The sequence below is a fragment of the Arvicola amphibius genome, chromosome 7, assembly GCF_903992535.2.
Source record: "Arvicola amphibius chromosome 7, mArvAmp1.2, whole genome shotgun sequence".
In the NCBI taxonomy this organism is placed as follows: Eukaryota; Metazoa; Chordata; class Mammalia; order Rodentia; family Cricetidae; genus Arvicola; species Arvicola amphibius.
In genome coordinates this window covers 94,565,175-94,583,643 of record NC_052053.1, presented here as the reverse complement: position 1 = coordinate 94,583,643, position 18,469 = coordinate 94,565,175, and the positions used below count along the sequence as shown (strand labels likewise).

General features: G+C 42.8%; 2 protein-coding genes across 3 annotated transcripts in view; one reads left to right on the top strand and one right to left on the bottom strand.

Annotated features, from left to right (window-relative positions):
* Znf410 (zinc finger protein 410) overlaps window positions 1-11,267 on the top strand; it is a 29,019-nt gene extending 17,752 nt beyond the window's left edge. Inside the window, exons 9-12 of the mRNA XM_038336587.1 lie at window positions 2,565-2,690; window positions 3,950-4,090; window positions 5,509-5,636; window positions 10,601-11,267. Of these exons, the coding sequence (XP_038192515.1) occupies window positions 2,565-2,690; window positions 3,950-4,090; window positions 5,509-5,636; window positions 10,601-10,639 (434 nt within the window). The 3' untranslated portion in view covers window positions 10,640-11,267. The remainder of the gene's footprint in view (window positions 1-2,564; window positions 2,691-3,949; window positions 4,091-5,508; window positions 5,637-10,600) is intronic.
* Window positions 11,268-12,027: 760 nt separating this feature from the next.
* Window positions 12,028-18,469, bottom strand: part of Fam161b (FAM161 centrosomal protein B) — a 14,283-nt gene continuing 7,841 nt past the window's right edge. The window contains exons 5-9 of one of the 2 annotated variants that reach the window (XM_038338257.1): window positions 18,341-18,468; window positions 15,810-15,974; window positions 15,487-15,586; window positions 13,776-13,918; window positions 12,028-13,396 (exon numbers count right to left, since the gene is read on the bottom strand). In XM_038338257.1, coding sequence (XP_038194185.1) covers window positions 13,324-13,396; window positions 13,776-13,918; window positions 15,487-15,586; window positions 15,810-15,974; window positions 18,341-18,468 — 609 coding nt within the window. In that variant the 3' untranslated portion in view covers window positions 12,028-13,323. The remainder of the gene's footprint in view (window positions 13,397-13,775; window positions 13,919-15,486; window positions 15,587-15,809; window positions 15,975-18,340; window position 18,469) is intronic. The other variant, XM_038338258.1, reaches the window with a different exon arrangement.

Below are 18,469 nucleotides of genomic sequence, written 5' to 3'. Positions count from 1 at the left end.
GAGATGTATAGTCAGCCAGGGATGAGACTGTCAGAGTTGAGATCCCAGTGCTGGAGATGTTTTGTCTTTTTGTTTTGTTGAGACAAGTCTTATGTAGCACACACAGGATGATCTCAAACCTCTGATCATCTTGCCTCCACCTCCCGGTGTTGGGACTGTAAGTGTGGGCTTTCTGCATACTAGGCAAATGTTTCACCAGCTGAGCTGTCTGCAGCTCCTGGGCCATTTATATGACAAGTTCCAAGTCAAAGTGGCAGACTGAGAGCTTGTGGGCCAGATGTGGACTTCACATGTGTATTGCTAGTGCTGTGTTGTACTGCTTGTGTAAACTATGTCAGATGTGGAGCCAGATATATACAAGAATATAAAGATGGTTTTTTTTATACCTTTTAAATTTAAAAATAACTTCTTGCTTTTATCTTATATTCAGTCCATGTTCTGTCCAGTTGTCTCCAAAATTACTTCAATTGATTTATCTTTAAATTTTTATTTTATTTATTTATTGATTGATTGATTGATTGATTGATTGAGGCAGGGTTTCTCTGTAGCTTTGGAACCTGTCCTGGAACTAGCTCTTCGTAGACCAGGCTGGCCTCAAACTCACAGAGATCTGCCTGCCTCTGCCTCCAGAGTGCTGGGATTAAAGGTGTGCACCACCACCGCCCGGCTTATCTTTAAAATTTTCTAATTTATTTCATGTTGGGCTAGAGAGATAGCTCAGTGGTTAAGAGCATTGCCTGCTCTTCCAAAGGTCCTAAGTTCAATACAACCATCTGTAATGAGGTCTGGTGCCCTCTTCTGGCCTGCAGGCATATACACAGACAGAATATTATATACATAAATAGATTAGATAGATAGATAGATAGATAGATAGATAGATAGATAGATAGATGATAGATAGATAGATATTTTAAAAATTATTTCATGTTGGAAATTGAACCCAAAGCCTCTTGCATAATGGGCAGGCATTTAGCTATTGAGTTATAGTCTCAACCCAGAAGTTGGTTCCTTTAAGTAAAGATCCCCTAGGGTCTAATATTGCTTACTCTTGGCTAGTAAATCTTTTTTGAACCTAATTTTTTTTATACTGTTGTTTGTTTGGTAGATTTATCACAGAACTGAGTTACTGGGGTCCTATAGAAGTACCATCTTCTGAATTTGTCAGCCTCTTTTATGTCTTTTCCCCCAATGTGGAGATGGAGCCTAGAGCTGGGCAGGAGCTCTGCCACTGAGTTGTCTCCTAGCACTTGCTTTTGGTTTACAGCTTGTTTTCCTGTAGTTTAAAAATAGAAGTAGGTTCTAAAAGCTTTAAAACTTCAAAATTCGGGGCATGAATACATTGTATATGATACTGTGTGCTTCATTTATGTCAGATTAAGATCCACACAGTCTGGTTGACAGAATTGATGAGTGGCTTCAGGTTGTACCAATCGGGTTCATAGGGTCCTCTCTCACCCCTTGCCCTGGGTTTTTGCCCCTGCTAGTTAACTGTAGTTTTCCTTAGTTCTTTCCTTTCACATTAGCTGAAATCCTTTTCGTTGGAACTCTTCTCCATGAAGTAGAGCAGTTTGATCGTTTACACAAGTAAATGGCAAGTTAAATAAAATGCTTTTCATTATGAGCTTGCTCTTGGTTTTTTCTTTGCTCAAGTAGGCCTGGACTGGAATAAGCCACATATACCAGGCTGGCCTTGAATTTGAAGTATCCTCCTGCCTCAGCTTCCCAAGTTCTGAGATTATTGACTTGCTTTCCTATGCCTGGTCTTCATTGTGAGCTTTCAGAATAAGGAATTGGTGCTTTGGTCACTTCTGATTTTTTTTTTTTTTTTTTTAAGTTTAGTTTTGTTTTTTCCTTTTGAGACAGAATCTCCAGAATCTCACTATATAGACCTGGCTGGTCTGGAACTCACCAAACTCTCCTACTCAAGTTCTAGGATTAAAGGCATGTACCGTCACACCAGCTGTTTGGTTTTCTAAAAATAAGACTTTGGGGCCGGGCAGTTGTGGTGCTTGCTTTTCTTTGATCCCAGCACTCAGCACTCGGGAGGCAGAGGCAGGTGGATCTCTGTGATTTCGAGGCCAGCCTGGTCTACAAGAGCTAGTTCCAAAGCTACAGATAAACCTTGTCTCGAAAAACAAAACAAAACAAAACAAAAAAAAAGCCAAAGAAAAAAACAATAAGGCTTTGTAAACTGCAAATGTTGAAGATCTTGAGTCTTGACAGGAAATAGAATGTGGAATATTATGAACCCAGGGTTGTAATGAGCCCTCAAGGTAGATATAAATTCTGATGGTTGATGGAAGACTATTGGAAAGGAGATAAATACTTTCTGCAAGTGTCAGGATACCACACTGAGGAGGCCTTTTTGGTAGGCCAGGGGGACTTTAGTCCAAAGAGAAGTGCTGGAGCCAATGCATGTGCTAGCCCTCCTGGGACAAACTCCCTCCCTTTCCTGTGAAAGATTGTATGCAAAGAGCAGCCTTCAGTCTTCTGTCTACTGCATTGCCGTCAGCACTCCATACTGTCTTCTGGGCTGTCCTATCTTAACATAGTACTTTTTGCAGGAGAGAAACCTCATCAATGCCAAGTCTGTGGGAAGACCTTTTCTCAGAGTGGGAGCAGAAATGTCCACATGAGAAAGCATCACTTGCAGCTAGGAACAACTGGGAGTCAAGAACAGGAACAAACTGGTGAGGAGAAGGGTCTTGGTGGAGAACTGTTTGGCAGCCAGGCCATTGGCCTGCTTGGCTAATTGGAAATCTAGCTAGGTTTAGGGTAGAGAGATTTAGTTTCATTTGATGGACTTATAGTTTGTAACAGCCGTACAGTATAATCATCTGTAAGCTTTCAAAACATATATTTTCTTGTTCCTCCCTTAACAATAAAGGTACTTGAAAAATGAGACGAGTTGTAAATCCCAGAACACATACTATTAAAAGTTCCACTGATGGCTTTGCATGCAGCTCAGTAGTAGAATGCTTGCTTAACATGTGTAAGACCCTGAGTTTAACACCACAAAAAGGTGTGTGTGAACATATGAACATATGTATGTGTGTGTGTGAGCGTGCACGCACACACACACACACAAATAACAAATCTCCAATGGTTCATAGCTGTAGATCCACTTGGAAGGCTGAGGTGGGAGGACAATCTGGGCAAGATAGTGGGATCCCTGTTTTAGGAAAACAACAAAAAAGCCAGGCATGGTAGCATGCGCCTATAATCCAGGCACATGAAAGGTAGAGGTGGGAGATCAGCAGTTCAAAGCCAACCTCAACAAGTTTGAGGCCAGCCTGGACTACTTGAGACCCTGTTTTCAGAAAACAAAAAAATAGTACGTAAATGTCTCCTAACGAGGTTGGGGTCAGCCAGATGATCTGTGATTCACAGTTTTTAAAGAGCACAGACATAAAAGATTTCTGTATAACTAAAGATTTAACATTTTTTTTTTATTTAATAGTTTGGCAGCCTTTACCCTACTTTAAAATAAATAGAACTCCTTTTTCTTTTCCATGTCTTTCTTTAAAAAATTCCAAACACTCACACTTGGGAGGCAGAGGCAGGTGGATCTCTGTAAGTTCGAGGCCAGCCTGGTCTACAAGAGCTAGTTCCAGGACAGGTTCTAAAACTACAGAGAAACCCTGTCTCGAAAAACAAAAACAAAAACAAACAAAAATTCCAAGTGCTCCTTTCAAAGGATGTCCTTATTTCACTCTCTATTACACGCTGATCTTTAGATGGTGGTCACGTGAACAGATAATTATCCCTAGGGACTGGCTTCCTCAGTATGTTTATTCTTGTTATCTGAAAGTGAGTGAAATGGGAGAAGCATCCAAGACAAAAGCTTACAGTTCTGAAAGAGGTAGCCAGCTTCCTTGTGGAGAGAGATGAGGACCAGGCACAGCCTTGACTGCTGTAGTATGTCTCTCACATCCTGTTCTCTGTACAGCCGAGCCACTAATGGGCAGTAGTTTGCTTGAAGAAGCTTCAGTACCCAGTAAAAACCTGGTGTCTATGAATTCCCAGTCCAGCCTTGGTGGAGAGTCCTTGAGTCTACCAAATACCAATTCTATTCTTGGAGTTGATGATGGTAAGACTTCTAGTTCTTTATGTGGGGAAACAAGTTGTAGCTTGGGGCTAAGGAGTAGAGTATCTCCAAAATAGAGGAGATTATTATTGTTAATATTATTTCTTGTATGATGGTGTGATTGAATAGTATTTGAATTTATTCTCTGGGGTGGATAGATGAACCTTTTCTCTTTTAATGATTAAATATGATGTTAACAGAAGAATGAAGAAAAAAATTTAAAAAATTATCTGTAATCCTTAGCATTCTAGCCCAACTGTGTCTGTCTTTCCTGTTGCAGTTATGGAAGAGCTTAACTTTTAAAACATTTAAACAGAGATAACCAGGGTTTACAGAGGAGATACAAAGCAATTTCTCTATACCTCCAAAAGCCGTATCTTCTGGAGAAAAGAAAGGGCTCTCTAGGAAACAGTTGCTCCTCTGGTATAGAAATTTCACCCAGCTTACACAGGCCAGGCCCTCTTCTCTGAAAAACTTACCAGGTGAGGTCAGCATGCATTTATTCAGTGCCTACTATGTGCCTGGCACCATGGGAAAGACAAAAGTAGGAGGTAGGGACCGTAAGCTGTAGTTGATGTTGAAACAGCATATATGTATCATTGAGAAATAGATGAAATTACATCAGCAAACATTTATTATACAGTACAGTCTGGAAGGAAGAGCAGACCAGGCTACAAAACCTCCAGAAGAAGAAAGAAAAAAAAAAAAAAAAACAAACCAACAACAACAAAAAAAAACCTTGTAGTTTGCTTGAGGGCTAAGTGGTTTATCTGTAATACTATTTCCAAAATTTTCATGGTGATCCCGATGAATGTCTACTAAGTATGTGACCCTGTGTTTTAGTCACTTCTTCCTTCACAGTCTGAGGTTTTTGTAACTTCTGTGTGGAGCTTGCAAGGCCCCAAATGTGCTCCCCTGGTCCACCCGGTCCCTGAGCAGCACTAGTGCAGACCACATCAGAAGACAGAAGTGGCATGGAGAGCGTTGCTGGGCTTGAAGAGTAAATTCAAGGGAGGAAGGGACAGAGTGTGAATTCTGAAGCCAGGATTAGCTCATGTTCTTATTGTGGACATACTGCTCAGAACATCAGTATTGACGGCCGCAAGGGCTGGTTCTCGTGCTCTGGTCTGCCTGCCTGTGCAGCGTTTGCCCTATTTCATATAGTTTTAATCCAGGCAACAGTCTAAAAAACATATTATTCTAAATTGTTACATTGAAAAATTGTCATTCTTATATCCAAGTTTCTTTAATTTCCCACCCTCCTTTTGTAACTTTCTAAATCCACTAACAATGAAAAAGTGAAAACTTGGGGTTGAATTTTCTAGGGAACAGAGTTAGCATTTGTAATGGTTGGCTTGATGAAGCAGTGGGTGTGCATGTGGATCACTATTCGTTGATGACAGTTTCCTCTTGTTTTACAGAGGTGCTTACTGAAGGATCCTCACGTCCCCTGTCCTCAGTGACTGATGTGACACATCACTTGGTGGCCATGCAGTCGGGAAGGCAGTCCTATGAAGTCTCTGTCTTAACTGCAGTAAATCCACAGGAGGTAAAGCCATCTCTCTCCTGCCCTTACTTTGTTTCTGTGGTGACTTAAATGGACAGTGATTGAGAATCTAGTTTAGTGGATCTAAAATTTGCTAACTTCCATTTCTTGTAACTTTGGCTTATTTTCCTTTAAGCATTAGTCCAGTGTTACTGCAGTCTGTTGTTTTGTGACTTGGGAGATTGAGCTGACACTCTTGAGGTCTAAGCACTCTTATAAATATTTTTTTAAGTTTATTTTTAACTATTTGTACTCTGTGTCACATATGTACATGATTGCAAGTATCCATGGAGGTCAATAAAGAGGATATCAGGGTGGTGGTGACGCATACTTTAATTCCAGCATTCAGGAGGCAGAGGCAGGCAGATCTCTGGAAGTTCGAGGCCAACCTGTTCTACAAAGCAAGTCCCAAAACAAAACACCACAGTGTCTAGGGAGATGGCTCAGTTGATAAAGTACCTGTGCTGCGAGCATGAGGACTTGAATTCAGATCCCTAGTACCCGTGTTACAGCCAGATGTGGGCGGTATAGATCTGTAATGCTGTGCTAGGGAGTAGCCAGTCTAGGAAGTTAATTTTTGTGTCCAGGTTCAATGAGAGACCATGTCTCAAGAAATGGGGCGGGCTGGAGAGATGGCTCAGTGGTTAAGAGCACAGGCTGCTCTTCCAGAGGTCCTGAGTTCAATTCCCAGCAACCACATGGTGGCTCACAACCATCTATGAGGTCTGGTGCCCTCTTCTGGTGCGCGGGTATACAAGGAGGCAGAATGTTGTATACATAATAAATAAACATTTTAAAAAAAAGCTTTAAAAAAAAAAAAAAAGAAAGAAATGGGGAGAAGGGCCAGCAAGATAACTGAATCTGTAAAGATGCTTGCCACCAAGCTTAATGATCTGAATTGGATTCTTGAAACCCATATAATGGAGAGAGCTGATTCCTATGACATATTTGTGTGGCTTTACAAGGCCGTGCATACGAAATAGTGTAGAAAAGGTGTTTTAAAAGTTGAAAACAGCCGGGCGGTGGTGGCACACGCCTTTAATCCCAGCACTCGGGAGGCAGAGGCAGGCGGATCTCTGAATTCGAGGCCAGCCTGGTCTACAAGAGCTAGCTCCAGGACAGGCTCTAGAAACTACAGGGAAACCCTGTCTCGGAAAAAAAAAACCAAAAAAAAAAAAAAGTTGAAAACATTAGCAAAGGTGTGGGTGAGCCAGCCTTTATGTTGTGAGCATGAGAGAGCTGTCCCCATTATTCATCTGTCATGTGACAGCATAGGCAGGAGAGGGATGCCCTACCACCCCACTCACATCAATGCCTGAGACAGGTGGGAGAGCTGCCCCAAGGGCATAAGAGTAGGAGGGCTGTCCAAACCTGCAACTACCCAGGCCCACCCCAACATCCATCCCATCTGTGATCTGCTAGAGCACCATTGGCAATACTGGGTAGTTGCGTCAGGCACTTGTCAGTCCCAATATTTACTGGGACAAGGTGGCTAACTAACTAGAACTGGCAAGCTCTGGGTTTACTGAGAGTCCCTGACTTGATAAATAAAATGGAGAGTGATCAAGGAAGATACCCGACATCAACGTTAGGTCTCCACACTCATATGTTCCTGCATATATGCAAACACATGTATACATACCATCTTAAAAATGCGATAGGTGGTAATAGACACTAAAAATGGGGAAATTAAGCTGGTATGAAAAGAAGAGAGGGTTGGGTTTCATAGAAGAGGAGTAAGGTCAATTGGGGTTAGAGTATGATCAAAACATATTTCTTACATGATAATAATCCATGCAAATATTTTTTGTTTTTGGTAAAAGGTTTCTGTGTAACAGCTCTGCCTGTCCTGGAACTCGATTTGTAGTCCAAAGCTGGCCTTGAACTCACAGAGCTCCGCCTGCCTCTGCCTCCATAGTGCTGGGATTACAGGCGTGCACCACTACCATAAAACAGTTCTTTATACCAGGCATGTTGACATGTGTCTATAATCCCACCACTGAGAAACCAGAAGAATTATGTGTTAGAAGGCAATCTAGACTACTAAGTAAGTTCCAGGATATCCTCCTGGGCTACAGAGTGAGCCCTTCTCTCAAAAGGGGAGGCAGGCAAAATTGGGCCAGTGTGGGAGAACACACCTTTAATACAAGCATTTGGGAGGCAGAGACAGGCAGGTCTCTATGAGTTTGAGGCCTGCCTGATCTACATGATGAATGCTAGGCCCAACCAAGACTACATGATGAGACCCTGCCACAAACAACTACAACAAAACACCTACACAAAAAGAAAAGGCCAAAAATGTTTATCTGAAACTTTCCCTGTTCAAAAAAAAGGTGTTGTTTTTCCCGCTATGGTCATGAGTCTGGGAGCTAACAGGACAAACCATCTGAGCTAAAAGGATCTTGTTCAGTTGCTTGTTTGCTGAGACCTATCATCCCAGTCAAGGAGATTTAGGTTGATTCTGAGCTCTTCCAACTGTATCATCTTGGCTGACCCAGAAAACAGAATGAAAACAATCAGGCCTTGACTTTGTGTCTTGAGACTGTGACTATCACGCGTTCGTGGCATATGGATAGGCTTTCTGCAGAGATCGTCAGTGTTTTGTTTTACAGCCTCTCCTTTTCCCGCTTTCCTTTCAGTATAGCCTTTATGCCCTAGTAAGCCATTAGAGTATCCAAATGACTCTAAATATTCTACATATATTAACTTTTGGGTTACCTAGAATGACAGGTTTCTGGGCATTCATGTCAGCATACTCTGTCAGGACTTGATGTGTGTTGTTGTGACTTGTTATTTTGTGTTGAACATTCTACTGTTGGTATCACAGGTTCTAAGTTACCTTTTGTAGGTTGCTGTTTTGGAACCATTCATCTCTGTCTCACGCCACTGCCCCCTGTATTTTTGCCTCTCTTCATTTTTCTTCTTTGAAATTTATTTTATAGAAATAGCTTTAGGAGGGTCTATTGAGAGAGGTGTGGGTATAAAAATCCATGTACTGTTCACCCAACCTGAACAATTATTTTTATTCTATGTGTTTGTTTTGACTACATTGTATGTATGTGTATCCCATGCATGCCTGGTTCCCTGAGGGCCAAAGAAGGCATCAGATCCTTTTGAACTGGAGTTACAGGTGGTTGTGAGCCACTGAGTAGTCGCTATGAACCAAGTTCACGTTTTCTGCAAGAGCAGCAAATGCTCCAGTCCCTCTGTACTTTATACTGCTTTTGTTATCTCTTACTGTTTGTGCCAGAATATTCTGAAGCATTATAGATGTATCTGTAATTTTTTAAAGTATACCTCTTCTGTCTTTCCATACCAAACAAGTTTAGTAATAATTTGTTATCCTTTAATATTTGGCTTCTGTTTTTTGTCTCCTCAAAACTGTCTTTGGTTGTGTAACTTGAAAGAAGAGTCCATGTTTGCATTTGGTTAACACATTACTTTGTTTCTCCACTGCTGTGATTTAAACACCGTGACCAAAAGCAAGTTAGGAAGAAAAGGTTTATTATAGCTTATGGATTGGAGTCCATCATGGAGGAAAGACAGGGCAGGAACCTAGAATCAGGCACTGAAGCAGAGACCAGGGAGGAATATTGCTTCCTGGAATGCTCTGCCTGTTTTCTGTTGGGACTGGGGAGGTAGCTCATTTTTGTCAAGTTCTTGCCATACAAGCAAGAGTACCTGAGTTGGCTCCCAATAACCCTTGGAAAAAACAGTCTGGCATGGTGACACATGCCTATAATCCCAATATTAGGGAGTTAAAAAAAATTCTAGGTTTGTCAGCATGTGCCTTGTAATCCTACCCTGGGAAGATAGAGATGGACAATATGTGAATGCATCATCAAAACTCAGGAGCTTCAGGTAGCAAGAGCCCTTGTCTCAAAAAAACAAGGTAGATGGCATATAAACCTCCTTCATGCACATATGTACATACATGCACAGGTGGAAACTGGTTTCATCAGAGTGAACAGCACAGAGTGGAATATCAGTGAAGGAGTCCTTCAGGCCTGTCTCCCTTCACCACAAAAAGGTTTTAAGACTACTGAAACCCTGAATCTCTAATGGGCAGGTTCCTGCTTCAGGACTTGTAACAGAAACTGCTCTCTTCCCTGCTTGTCAGTATTTTGGATTGACTCTGACTTTACAACAGTTTTGGTTTTACCATTATGGATTTCCCTGTGGTGATTGTTCCATCACTCACTGGTGGGTATGAACACAATCACTGAACTTGTAGATTCAGGTTATTTTATTGCCACACTTAATGTGGCAGCCAGACATGGTGGCGCACGCCTTTAATCCTAGCACTCAGGGGGCAGGGGTAGGTAGATCTCTGAGTTTGAGATTGTTCTGGTCTATATAGCAAGTTCCAGGACAGCCAGGGCTACACAGAGAAACCCTGTCTCACAAAATAACAAAAGCAAGCTTTTGGGATCTGGAAAGATGTCTCAGTGGTTAAGAGCACCGGCCACTCTTCCAAAGAACCCAGGTTCAATTCCCAGTACCACATTACAGCTCACAACTGTAACTCCAGGGGAGTTCAGCACCCTCATAGAAACATATATGCAGGCAAGATACCAATACATAGGAAATAAAAATAAATCATTTTTAAAAACAATTAAGAACAGGGGCTGAAGAGATGGCTCAGAGGTTAAGAGCACTGGCTGCTCTTCCTAAGGTCCTGAATTCAATTCCCAGCAACCGTATGGTGGCTCACAACCATCTGTAATGAGATCTGGTGCCTCTCTGGCATGGAGGTGTACAGGCAGTAGGAACATTGTATACACAATAAATAAATCTTTTAAAAAAATTAAAAACAGATTATAAGTAAGTTCTGCCCATCATCCTTTACTACTGGATTTATCAGTCCATTCCCCAGATTCCACTCTTAACCCTTTCATTTAGTCTAAAGTGTTTTTGCTTCTGTAATTTATCTGTAACCTACTCTATATTTGTTTTCAATTTTATAGTTACTAAATCAAGGAGATTTAACTGAAAGACAGACATGAGTGTGCTGACCTCTGGAGAAGCAGCTCTATCTGACCCTAGAGTGCATGATGGGAACAGATCCAGAAAACTCACATTCTGCCAGAATTATAATGAACCTGTGAAGGCCAAAGATCTCGCCTTGCTTCTGTTCATCGTCCCTGGCTGAAAAGAGGGATTCCTCCTGAGGGCTTCTCTTCAACCTCCATCTGATCCCGACAGAGTGAGGCTGTGACTATGGGCTGGATACTGTAGCTGCCTCTCTTCCTACTGCAGTGTAATGATATGCTGGATGAATATTTGCATTGTGACTGCGGGTTTTCCTTCCCAGAGTTTTCATCCTAGACCCAGCTGTCTTCATATGGTTAAATGATGGCCTGCTTCCAACTATAGAACTTCACCAGGACATTGAGTTTTCAAGATGCCTTGTTGCTTTGAAGAAGGAAGTGATGCCAGTTATATTGTGACATTCTTCCTTTAGCAACCTGCATAAAAGACTCTCAGCCATTGGGCTGTAAAACATAAATTACTTGAATCTCCCCTTGGCCCAGGCTGAGGTACCTGTACACCTCTACTTGGTCATTTTGTTTTGTTTATGGGACTTAAAGTAGCATGTTATGAGGGTTTTTTTTTTTTTTTAAGTTAAAAACCACATGATCTAGAGTTTCAGTTTTCCTTTTAAATAAACAGAACAACCAGTCTGCTCTGGCTCTTGTTTTTGCCCAGTGGTTCTGAACCATCCTAATGCTGCAATCCTTAATACAGTTCCTCATGTTGTGGACCCCAACCCTAAAATTATCTCTGTTGCTACTGTGATGAATTGTAATGTAAATATCTGATGGGATCACGACCCATAGGTTGAGAACTGCTGTTTTAGACAGATGTGTTTTTAGAGAAGAGGTCAAGAAAATAATCTAGTCTTCCTCTTTAAGATAGGGCACTGAAAAGAAAAGAGAAAGGGGGCGAGGGATAGGAGTCATCCCTTTAAGGCAGTCAGATCCCTTATGAGTTTGAGACCAGCCAGCCTTGTTACGTAAGTTCCAGGCAGCCAAGTCGAGGCACTGTTAAGAGTACTTGCTGCTCTTCCAGTGGATACCCGTTCATTTCCTAGCACCCACAATCAGCTCACAACACCCTCTGAATCCAGCTCTAAGGGATCTGATGCCCTCTGCTGGCTTCTGTGGGGACCTGCACTCATGCATATACCCCCTCACAACACACACACACACACACACCATAATTTTAAAAAGGAAAAACATTACTACCATAAGATAGGGTGCTAGCTTTTAGGGTACTATATAGGTAAAACTGAATTGTGCAGCCTTAGGAAACCAGACACCAGACAAGGTGGTGGTGGTGCACGCTTTTAATCCCAGCACTGGGCAGGCAGAGACAGTGGATCTGAGTTTGAGGCTAGCCTGGTCTATGCAGAGAAACCTATCTTGAAAAAGAAAACCTGACACCACTGTTTAGAACTGGCAAACCTAAGCTGCTGGTGGTGGTGGTACACCCCTTTAATGTTAGCACACAGGAGGCAGAGGCAGCTGGATCTCTTGAGTTCAAGACCAGCCTGGAACATAGAGAGTTCCAGGACAATGAGCGCTATCTCAACTTAAAAAACAAGCAAACAGAACTGGCAAACCTAAATTGCTATTGTCAGAGTATCAAACTCATCAAAAACATGATGTCTCAGTCTTGGAAAATGGCAGTAATAAATGGTAATTTTTCCAGAAATGGTTAAACATGAGAAACTGGCTTCTGTTAGCCTGTTATCTCCCTGCAGCACAGCTGACTGAGAAACTGGCTTCTGTTAGCCTGTTATCTGCCTGCAGCACAGCTAACTGACAAGAACATCCCCAAGATCACTTATTAGTACAAATCACAGTGTTCACAAGTTTTATGTAAAATGAATTTTATGCTGTTAACAAACATTCAAATAGTGCTGTGTTCTCAAGAATAGCGGAACAGAACCACTGTTCTTTCTGAGTTTGTTATTGGCATGCATAATTAACCTTTAGTGTGAGACTAAGTTCATAGCAATTACTTGTTTTTCCAAAGTTACCAGTCTTTCTTTGCTTTCTATAGCAGTGATGGTCAATCCAGGTCTTTTTTGCCCTCTAGCAGCCATTTGGCAATATCTGGAAATATTTTTGTTGTCAACAACCCAAAGGGGTGCTATAGGGCATAACAGTAGGTAGAGGAAAGGGGTGCGAAAGAAATCCTACAAATAACTGACCTGTTCCTGTGTATCAGATGCTAGTGATAGGGCCTGTGCGTCAGGTTGCAGATGGAGACTGAGACCTATGTTTTATTACACGCAGTGTTCCTAAAGGTTTCTGGCTGCTGATGAGAATGTGCATGGTCTGGCGGCCCTGGATCTCTAGTTCCTTATTGCTACCCGTTTTTCTACCTGCATTCCTCTTGTACCTACTCCAAAACAAGGGCTTCTACCTTGTTTTCTGTGCCCACTCCTTAGTGTCAAGTGCAAAGCAAGATCCTTGGACCCTCCACTCTCGACTCTACTTTGATTTCTTCAAGCCATTTCTGTTGTTATTTTCTCCCATTCCCTAACAGTAGCCATGGCTCTAAACTCAAGCTCCTCACCTAGTTGGCTGCTTGATGATCAGATGTGGTAATGATGAACGAACTGCTTCAACAAGCAGTTTGGTTAGCTGTTCAAGCCATTGCTCTTCAGTTCCTCCATGGGTCAGCAGGCTGGTTCAGGGTCATCTAAATCCTGCCATGAATCTTGGATGTTGAGTTTTATAGTATCATGGATGCTGGGAGAACAATATTGTAAATTGAAAGGATGTATAAGGCTTAAGAATGGTCTCAGCATTTTCATTATTTGGTAGAAATAGAATTTTAAAGATAAAAACAGGAATTACTTGGGATTAAAATAAAACTGGAAATAACACTAATATTCTGCTTTTCCCTTATGACGTATTAGTTATGAAAGAGTTGATACCAGGGAGTTAGCTATAAGGAGAAGTCTGCTAGCCAAGCAGTTTGATCATCTCACAAGTAGAGATGTGTGGACAAGCTGTTATGGAAGTATAGGACTGTAAACTCAAAATGAGTACCGTCTCTAAATTTTCCCCTAGTGGCGTCATTGGGGATGACAAGTTAGAGCCACAGATGATACCAGGGTCTCAGTACCTAGGAGAATCCTTGGCTTTGGCTTTCTTCTTGCCTTGCACAGCCTGTGTGCCTTGACTCTTGGTTCTCACAAACTCTTCCTCCAGGCCAGCCTGCCTCAGGGTGTCCCGATACCGCTCTTCTGCTTCTTTCCTGGCGAGGGCCTGTGGAGTGGAAGTTGGCTGACTGTAGAAGTCTTGTGAATTCTGAGTTACCTGGGTAATCAGTCTTTATAATATTGCCCCTTCCACCACCCCCACCTTTAGTGCTAGACAAAAGTTGGCACAAGCCGGGCGGTGGTGGCGCACGCTTTAAATCCCAGCACTTGGGAGGCAGAGGCAGGCGGATCTCTGTGAGTTTGAGGCCAGCCTGGTCTACAAGAGCTAGTTCCAGGACAAGCTCTAAAACTACAGTGAAACCCTGTCTCGAAAAACCAAAAAAAAAAAAAAAAAGTTGGCACAAAAATCACGTCGAGGCTTATGTTATAGCCATAGTTGGTAAAAAGGAGCTCCACAGGGATCTTGTTCAAATGCAGGTTTCCATTTAGTAAGTCTCAGATGAGGTCTACAATTCTGTATTCTAACACTTCTGGGAGGTGTCAGCTGTTAATTAATTTGAGAGCCACACCTTTGAAAAGCACCCAAACCATCATCATCAGGAAGACTAACATATTAAAAATCCTTAGCAGAATGAGAATGGTATGTATATAGCTAGAAGAAGCCTAACTTGTTTTACCTATTCCAGAACAAAACCACAGGCTACTTTGTATTTTGTTCTAGTATGTTGAAAGATCTGTTGTGAAAAGAAGAATGAGCTTACTTGACAAAAATGGACCTAAGAAGGTCAGCCTAAGTAAATTTTAGGGGGTTGGGGGGTATCTGCAGCAGGAGGAGATCCACCACTACCTAGGAATGGCACACACTCGTATGATGAAACTCTCACCCACACTGAACCAGAGTCAGCACCTAACTGCCTGGGGAGAGCTTCCTTAGGGAGATCTCTGGAAAGAGATTTCTGGGGTGCTTAAAAGCAAGCACCCTTGCCCTTAAGGACCTACGTTTGGAGTAAAATGGTATTAATAAAACAAATAGCCTTTGTCATTAACTAACTAACTGCCTAACATAAGCAATGTAAAAGCTGGGCATAGTGGTGCATTTCTTTAATCCCAGCACAGGGGAGATTAAGGCAGAAGATGGCGCATTCAAGTCCAGCCTGCACTCCATGAGTTATAGGTCAGCTTGTGAAAGAAACCCTGTCTCAAATATCTTTATATTTTAAAAAGTGAAAAGAAATACTTGTTTTGGCTCATAGTTTCGGAAGTCTGAGTCCATGGTCCCTTGGCCCTGTCACTTTAACGTCTGGCAAGGCTGAACATTACTGAGGTAAAAGCATATGGCAGGGGCTGTGCATATCATGATGGCCAAAAATCAAAGAGAATGTGTGCTCATGCCTCTCATCACCTGGGCCCCAGCTATGAGATCGTGCTGCCCGTAGTCAGAGTGATTCTTCCTTCCTTAGTTCTTTCTGGAAACATCCTCAAAGACACACCCAGAAGTGTACTGCTTTAACTTCCTAGGTCATTCAGTACAATCAAATTGAAAAGATTAACCATGAAGGAGTTCAATTTAGAATATCTGAGTCTTAGGAAACTCTGATATTCACACAATAAAATCTTCTCACAGTTTCTAAGAAACCTTGATTCAAGGCAGAGAAGAGTTGAGACTCGGTTTACCTTGCTAACTTGTTCGAAGAGATAGGGCCTTGTTTGTATTCTTCTCTTCATTTCTTCCAATTCTTTCTTATATTCCTTTGTTCTTTTACGGTCATTGTTCCTGGAATTAACAAAGTTTCTAGAAGCAACCAATCTTTTTTAATCAGAAAACCCTTCATTCATATTAAGCAGAGTCATTCCCACGTACACTGAATTCCTACTGCCTGCCCAAATCCTTGACTGACTTTGATAACTCAGTCTACCCTGACACCATCTTGCTATTTCAAAGCCCGCGATGTGCTGGAACTTAACCCAGGTGCTCCTCTGAGCACGGGGACACTGACCGGTTCTCTTTCAGCTTCGCTTTGAACACCTCTTCCAGGCTTTTATGGGGATCCATGGCTTTAGCCCGCAGGGTCACTGATTTAGACATGGCTTGACAGTTCTTTTTGTGCATCTCCAGCCACTGAATGCTCTCATCTGATTTGTCCTTTTTTTCAAGTGACATTCTAAAGGAGTAAGCAAGAGTGAGAGATAACCTGGTACATTTATAAGCAATCTCAGTGGCTTCTCTGGAAAGTCAAAGTCAGTTAAGTGGCTTTTTTTGTTTTGTTTTTGTTTGTTTGTTTGTTTGGGGTAAGATTTTTTTGTTTGTTTGAAGGGGTGTGTGCAGGTGCCCCCAGGGTCCAGAGAGGCATCAAGTCTGCTGGAGTGACAGGTGGTTGTCAGCTGCCCAGTGTGGGTGCTAGGACCCATATTCAAGTCCTCCACAGTACATGCTCTTAACCACTGAGCCATCTTCAGCCCCTAGCTGGTGTTTCTACGAATAAGATATTTTCTATAAATTTGCCACAGGTACACTTCCAGAAACAATGATTCTGGGGATGGGCATGGTGATAAAAAAATCCTAACACTTGAGAGCAGGACTGGATGCTCAGGATGTCCCTGCCCTACACGAGACCCCATCTCAACAAACACACATCTGTTCTGGAGTGGAAAACAGTGGTAGATGATGCCTTTCCAGCCCTTTGGGCCCTGTGATTTCCCACCAAGAGGTACCCCTTTCTTTCCTTTTTTTTCCTTCCTTCCTTCCTTCCTTCCTTCCTTCCTTCCTTCCTTCCTTCCTTCTTTCTTTCTTTCTTTCTTTCTTTTTCCAGAACACACAGTTAAAATGGCCTTACACAGCTGAAATTCAGCAGGTCTTCTAGTCTTTTGTTCCCTATCTGGAGCAGTACTATAGCTACTGTTTACCAAGCCAGGCAGGCGCCAAAGACCATTACATTTCATGTAATTCTCACAAGGTCTTGATGAGGTAGACACGGGAGGCCCCTTCTGACATGGGACTGAGAGGCAGAAAGTCTCTTGTTCACAGCTACTCAGAATACAAAGGGAAACCAAAACCAGAACCAGGATGGTGGATTCCCAAGTTTGCCCTTTACCCCTGTGCAGGCAGTGACTTAGGCTCCCAGTTCTCTGAGAGGTCAAATCTCCATTTCCATAAAGGTCTGGAAACAGGCCTCCAATGTAGGTAATGTGGGTTCAACTTGGAGCACTCAGTTTATGTAATTACTCTATAGAGTTCTGAGATGGGTTTCCCCAAAAGACAAAATAGTCAAGACTCTGCACGTAGAAATACAAACGGCAGGAAGAAAGGCACAAAAGCTTAGACTGCTAAAGTGCCTACCCCGCCACTGGGCAGCATATATGGTCGCTTCCTAGGCCTTGGGTACACTTGGCTTAGGGTTAGTAGCCATGAAATCTTAGGAATGAGGGAGTATCACTGCATCCTAAATATATTCTTGCAAGGTGTGACAGGGACATAGGGTCCTGCTATGCCCTGGGAGCCTCTCGGGAGGAACTGGGGTGTCAGCCCGGGCTCAGCTAGATCATGGCTCCCTGGCTCACTTCAGAACCCTGGCATAGGACTCCCTTCTGAGTAAATGAGAACAGCAGCACAGAGGCAGGTCAGCGTAACTGCTAGAAAGTCCACAGACTTGGTCTTCTTTTTTTTCTTTTGGAAAGAAAAGGTCTTTGAGCACACTGCAAGGGACAGCAGGCTGGACAAAAACAATACTACAATACTACTAACAGTCTCATAGGCAGGCTTTACATATTCTCTTTCTCTGGAAACTTCTGTCTCTCTAGCCTTTGTCTGACTCGTTCCTCCTCATTCCTTAGAGGGGGCAGTTTTCATAGTATGCATGTGGAGGTCAGGGAGAGCTTGCAAGAGTCAATTCTCACATTCTACCACAGGGGTCCTGGGATTGAACTGAGGTCGGCAGGCTTGCCAGCAAGAGCATTTATCTACTCTGTCAGCTAGCTGGCCTCACCTTATGTGGAGACAGCAGCTGCTCACTGAATATGGAACTCCCATTTTGGCTAGAATGGATGTCCAACAAGCTGGAGGATTTGCCTCTCTCCATCCACTACTGACCCAAAAGAGCAAGCGCTGTAGGCACAGCTGAAGGCACAGACTGTAGGGTGCTGAGGATCTGAACTCGGGTCCTCAGGTTTGCACGGCCAATGCTTTACCAGCTGAATCATCTCCCAGTCCCTTCCTCCTTATTCTTATCCTTCATGTCTTACCCTAGACACCCCTGTGTCGTCACAGTCCTCTATAATTGCACTGCTCATAAGACATGATTTCACATTTCAGGCTTCATATTACACTCCAAGTTCCCCAGGGTATCTCTGGCTTAACGTTGTGTCTTGCACAGACTAAGACCTCAAAAGGCTTTGTTGGACGGGAGCACATATTCCCGCCCCATTAGAGAATCCCTCCAGCCCCTGAGGTGTCTCTGATAGTGGCAGAAGCAGCCCAGCAGCAGGACCAGCTCTAGCTCTGCCATGGGTCTGCTGTGACCGCCTTACTCACCTGACTGCAGACTCCCTCTTCCTGGTAGCATCTGTTATGTGCACAGGGAGGGTGTTGGCAGAAAAGGAAGCAAGACCACTCAGAGAATGACTCGTTGGCAAGGGGGTAGTGGCTGGCTGAGGGGACTTC